Source organism: Erythranthe guttata, chromosome 5 (assembly GCF_056151865.1).
Source record: "Erythranthe guttata isolate IM_541 chromosome 5, IM_541, whole genome shotgun sequence".
NCBI lineage: Eukaryota > Viridiplantae > Streptophyta > Magnoliopsida > Lamiales > Phrymaceae > Erythranthe > Erythranthe guttata.
In genome coordinates, this window is record NC_142537.1 from 6,632,310 (window position 1) to 6,638,071 (window position 5,762).

The 5,762-nt window shown below is 37.8% G+C and overlaps 1 protein-coding gene across 1 annotated transcript; it reads right to left on the reverse strand.

The window, feature by feature from the left end:
* Positions 1-364: 364 nt before the first annotated feature.
* Positions 365-2,270, reverse strand: LOC148770512 (uncharacterized). Its single transcript, XM_088817879.1, has 3 exons — positions 1,991-2,270; positions 1,433-1,692; positions 365-487 (listed from the first exon to the last, which is right to left on the reverse strand). The coding sequence occupies exons 1-3, from the start codon at positions 2,268-2,270 to the stop codon at positions 365-367; spliced, it is 663 nt and encodes a 220-aa protein (XP_088674005.1).
* Between the last annotated feature and the right edge of the window lie 3,492 nt (positions 2,271-5,762).

Genomic DNA, 5,762 nt, shown 5'->3' on the forward strand with positions numbered 1-5,762 from the left:
TAAAAGTCCAAAATTGTCTCCGACGTGTGTTGGCGCGGCCGCGCGAAAATCAGTGCAATTCTCACACGGCCGCGCGAGAATCGCCAAAACCTTCTGCCCAATTTCGGCAGTTGGCACGGCCGTGCCAAAAATAGGCTAATTTTGGCACGGCCGCGCGGGCCTGTTTTCAGCCAATTTTCAGCATATTTTTTATTATTTCACTTTTGTCCCATATTTTCTCCAAAATTGCAGTTTTGACTCCATACTTTTCCAATTCTTCAATTTGTACCTAAAATACAATAAACCACTCATTAAGCATCATTAAATCAGTAAAAGTATACAAACATCCTCGTAAGAAAGTATACATTGAGTGTAATATATACACTTACAAATCATCTTCTTCAACTATTTCTGTTTTTACGGATGATGATTGGGCAGGTAATCTTGACGATCGAAGCTCAACCTCTGCATATGAGACTTTTCTCGGGTCCAACCCTGTTTCTTGGACCTGAAAAAAGCAACGAGCTATTGCGAGATCTTCTACAGAGGCCGAATATCGATCACTAGCAACCACAACGTCTGAAACTGTGTGGCTCACTTCTCTCTTACGAGAACTTGATTTCTCATTTTCTCGTCCACCTGCTCTTCTTTATGACAACTTGGGAATAGCTTAGCTCAGCTTCTATCATATAAACCATTCATGCTTGAAACGCATTCAGATCGATCTATATTTTGTGCGTGACTTGGTTCAAAAGGGAAGCATTACAGTTCGCCATGTTAATACAAAAGACCAATTAGCCGACCTGCTCACAAAACCACTCTCTCGCCACCGTACTACTCTTCTACGGAACAAGATTGGCCTTAGTGATGCTACGTCCATCTTGCGGGGGCATATTAGAATAAACTCATTTCAAGCTGTCAATCCCATAAAATAAGTTGTAGCTGATTTTCTGGAATTAATTTACACCAGATTTACAGCTTCGCATGATTTTGGTTGATAGAGATATCATATAGCATGATTATTGTAATTACCAAATATAAGCTTTCCCGTACATGTATATAGTCTGTACAGACTAGTGTAATAACTAATGTAAATTACACATTGAGTTTACAAATAAAAATACGCCCAACCTTTGACTTCTTTAGGAGATATAATGTTGCTCAACACCACTTTTATACAATTAGCGATAGCTTTAGACCCGATTTTGTATATAACATTACAAAGACTAATGGGGCGATATTCTGTCATTCTCTCACAGCTAGAAACTTTATGAATAAGAACGATAAAGGTAAAGTTCATAGAGGGAGGGAGAACCCTTTTATTCAAAAATTTGAGGACGCAATTTATAACACTAGATCCTAAAATATGCCAATACTTCGTAAAGAACAAAACATGGAGGCCATCAGGGTCGGGGGATTTAGTGGGGGACATATGGGTGATAGCTCGAGTTACCTCATCTGTAGAGAAAGGAACAACAAGAAGACGAGCATCCTCACTGGAGATCCTCGCATCAAGGTGTTCAAGCACTTCATCCACCTCTCTCTCTTCTGGGTTAGATGACCGAAACAGTTCCTCAAAGTATCCAGTGATCACCCTTTGAAGATCCTCCTTGCCTTCTTTCCAATGTCCCTCAGAGTCTTTGATCTTGTGGAACCAGTTTCGTTGCTTCCTCGTTGTAGCTTTGGCGTAAAACAAGGTTGTGTTTCGGTCCCCTTCATTCACCCATTGCACTCAACTCCTTTGACGCCAATATATGTCGAGATCCCCTTATGCCTTCTCAAGATCAACTCTAATCTCCTTTTGGCATGTAATCCGATCAGCTGTTTGAGGACCCATTGACAACCCTGTGAATTGTTTTGTGAAGGATACATATGCGCTTCTTCGGATGGCTAAACGTTGCTCGGCTCCACTGTTGAAGTGCAATACGACACCCCTTGGTATTAATCATAATGACATCCAAATGGTCGGATCCTGTGGACTCCTCCTACTGATTCTTTACAATCTCTTCACAATCCTCTCTATATGCCCACATCGACTCAAAACGAAATGGTCTCCGACCAAAATTTCGAGTATCATCGGGTCCCTCCGCTAGGGTAAGAAGTAACGGTAGATGGTCAGTCCCTGCTAACTCCGTGTGGAGAACTGATGCATTGGGGAAGAGTGTACGCCACTCTCTATTGCCACATATTCGGTCCAGTCTGCACCATACTGTATCGTTTGCTTCCCGGTGATTTGACCATGTAAAGGTTGGCATCTTGAACCCTAAATCCGTGATATCACACTTCGTCATTGTTGTCCGGAAGCCTACAGTATTTTCCGGTCGTCGCACTGGTCCCCCTTATTCTCAGAATTGTGCAAGATCTTGTTGGAATCCCCACCAACAATCCAGGGCATGGTGCATTGAGAGTGGAGGCTGCGAATTGAGGCCCATGTGCTAGCTCGTAAGTATTGTTTGGAAAATCCATAATGCTTGTACATCGCCATTTCGGTCCCCCTTGTGCTTTACAAATCTCAACATCGATGTGGTTCCGAGAGAAGCTTATCAGACCCACCAACAAGTCCTTCTACCAAAGCAACACTAGGCCTCCAGACTGACCAATTTTATCTACTGCCAAGCCAAACAAGTTCCATTTCCTCATCAATTTATGTACAAGAATTTAGGTTGATTTTGTTTCCGAAAAGAACATCAACCTGGGGTTATATGTCCCTAATCGAGTGAATTGTCAATGGCACCTCGAGTCTTTTACAATTCCTGAAGATGCAATTCATTGTGCTCAGTGAGTCTGCTCCGCAGACCTCGTCGTTGAATTGGATTCTTCATCACGAAGAGAAAGTTGTTGTCTCTTGCCCAATCACTCATGCCCCTCGTCTATTGTCCCAGTCGATGGCTTGCTCTTGCTGTTTTTAGAGACCGAAATAATCTCCGTTCCCACGATATTGTAGATATCTGGTCCAGAGAATATTTGTACTGGATTATTCACTAGATCGATCTCATTATTCCACAGCAACCCAGAGTTCTCTCGAAAACTCCCAGCTCCGCTTTGAACCTCGTACTGATTAGTTTTGGCCGCAAACTCATAGATACCTGGACCCCTTGTTGGTGTACTTTTGGTTACTTGTCTGCTCAGTGCGTTGACCGACATAGGTTGTAGTGGTAGTCGAGTAGAGCCCTTCTCCATCAGATTAGCTACTCACATCCAGGTTCCGTAAGGAAGAATCGTCATTTGGGTCTTTAAAGTCTTCATTGTAGCGAATGGGACATTTGTGCTCACTATAGCCAAGGACTCCACAGAAGAAAAAAAATGAGGGAAGGCGTTCGTATTTAAACTCCAGCCACACCTTGCATCTGTCACATGTATGGAGATAGATTCCTCGTTTCAGTCGTTGCATCACATATAACGTGACCCGAATTCGCATAAAATCTGAGCCCACTAAGTTTTTCTCGTTTAAAAGTTGTTGAAACTCTCCCATTTTTGCTGTCACTTGTTGAGCCACCGCTAGGGTTTTGTGGGAGATCGGAATGTGGAAATGACGCACCACTATATTCATCTTTCGAAAATAAACAGCCTGAGCACTCTCTCCGTTAGCAAGGTCATGAAAAATTAGGGCATAGCCTTGGAGAAGCTATGGACAACCCTCAAGTGCATGTTTCTTGTCCAGAGGGTGATTAAAGTTCAACAATATCTTTTTTGGCTCTACAATGGCGATATCACATCCTTTCACAGGCGCAAGCAACCAGAGGGCGTTGGATTTAAGAGTATGGAAGGAAATCTCTTTATCCGCGACTATTCTGCCCACAAGGCCATGGCTTGTTTTAGAAACCCTAGCATTTTCATTTGTATTGACCACCGTAACACCTTCCTCTTCTTCTTCCACGAGTCAGATCTGTTTTACCATGGAGACTTTAAGGTTTGGTTTACCATCCCAGAGTGAGTGAGAGAGAGAGAGAGAGAGAGAGAGAGAGAGAGAGAGAGAGAGAGAGAGAGAGAGAGAGAGAGAGAGAGAGAGAGAGAGAGAGAGAGAGGCGTGAGTATCTCGAGCGAGTGACCATGCGAGGTTGCAGTAGGCTGTGAAGTGATGAGAGCGGGAAATCTAGGTTAGAAATAAAGGAGATGAAAGGGAACGTGCCGCCAACAAATAATAAATGCGCAACCCTAGAAAAGATCAAATATAATAGCAATAAATTAACGAAGTAAATCCTGTGATTGAAAGTCCTGGAGTTCTTGCGAACATAAACTACCGATGATGCCACACCCTCCCATTGCAATCCGCAGCTAGGTTACCGTCTTCACTGCCTCTAACCAAGAAAGAAAGATACGCTTCAAATTGTTGCACCTTTTAGTTTTAAAAGGTAATAGATCATTCACATTGCACCCCAATTTATACTTTTATAACAAAATCTCAATAACTCTTTTTTAACAGGTCTTTGATAAAAAATGAGGATTTTATTTTTGTATAACAAAATTTAATTTTCAAGTAATTTACTGAGAACTAATTTAATGGTTGATGAAAAATAAATAATTCAACGTTACACTTTCTAGCGCAAAAACACCACTAGAGAGATAAAAATACATTTAATAAATAAACCTATACAAAAGTATTTCTCATCTTTGTCCGGAGTATTATAGTTTTAATTTGTTCACCCTTCACCTATTTTTACAAAATAAAATAAAAATGTATTTTCATAAAAAAAAAAAAAAAAAAAAAAAAAAAAAAAAAAAAAAAAAACCAATTTCAACAAAATTAAAGACATACCTATCGAATAATTTCAAAATTTTATTAGCAGAATTATTTTTTTGAAATTATATTTGATCACATCTGAGAAAAGTTTCATTTCAAAATCCTACTAAAAGATGAAATGATCCTCATTAACCTTCAAATTTCAATATAAATGCAATGTGAATGATTTAATCCCTTTCGAGGCAACATAGTTCTCTAAATATTTCTCTGGTGTGCCAACGGCGGAAATGCTACATGCTGCAAAATGGAAATAAACCAAATTAATGCAATTTATGGTATATATTTGTATATAAAATTAATTTTATAATATAATTTATCTATTAAAAATATATTATAAAAATATTATTTGATCATCCAATTTTAACTAAAATTATACTTTAAGGAGTGTATCTTTAATATATACATATTTAAATGTGAGAGATACGATGTATATGTATGTAATTAGACCGAATTATCTCACGGGAGGTCACTCTAATTACTCAATATGTGGTCAAGGGTAAACATATCAATGTTCACTCTAATCACTCTAATTATTTTTGTACTTACTTGATTTTACTTAATTTTTATTTATTTTAAAATTTAATTTCTAACTTTAATTTTTAATTAAAATTTTATATAATAAGTAAAATCATACATTAACACGTGCAACGAGGTGCTTGCTACTATAGTAAACATATCAATGTGTACGACAACTTTAATTTACCAACCGTGCATTAATGCATTAATAAAGTTGATTTCTCATTATTTTTGCTATAGTATGGTTGGTACACGGTACTCTACAATTCTTTTATATTATATTTGTTATTTTTTTCTTATTATTTTTCCCACCAATGAATTCTTCAATATTATAACTTAATTTTAAAATGACGCCTAGAAAAAAATATTGATTTTTTATTTGTAATTAACATCAAAAAATATATATTATATAAAGAAAGAAAATTAAAAAAATATATATATCATTTAACAAAAATAAAATTGGAAAGAAAACCAAATACATTGAATATGTAACTATATTTGCAAAAAGATAAATATTCTAACAAAA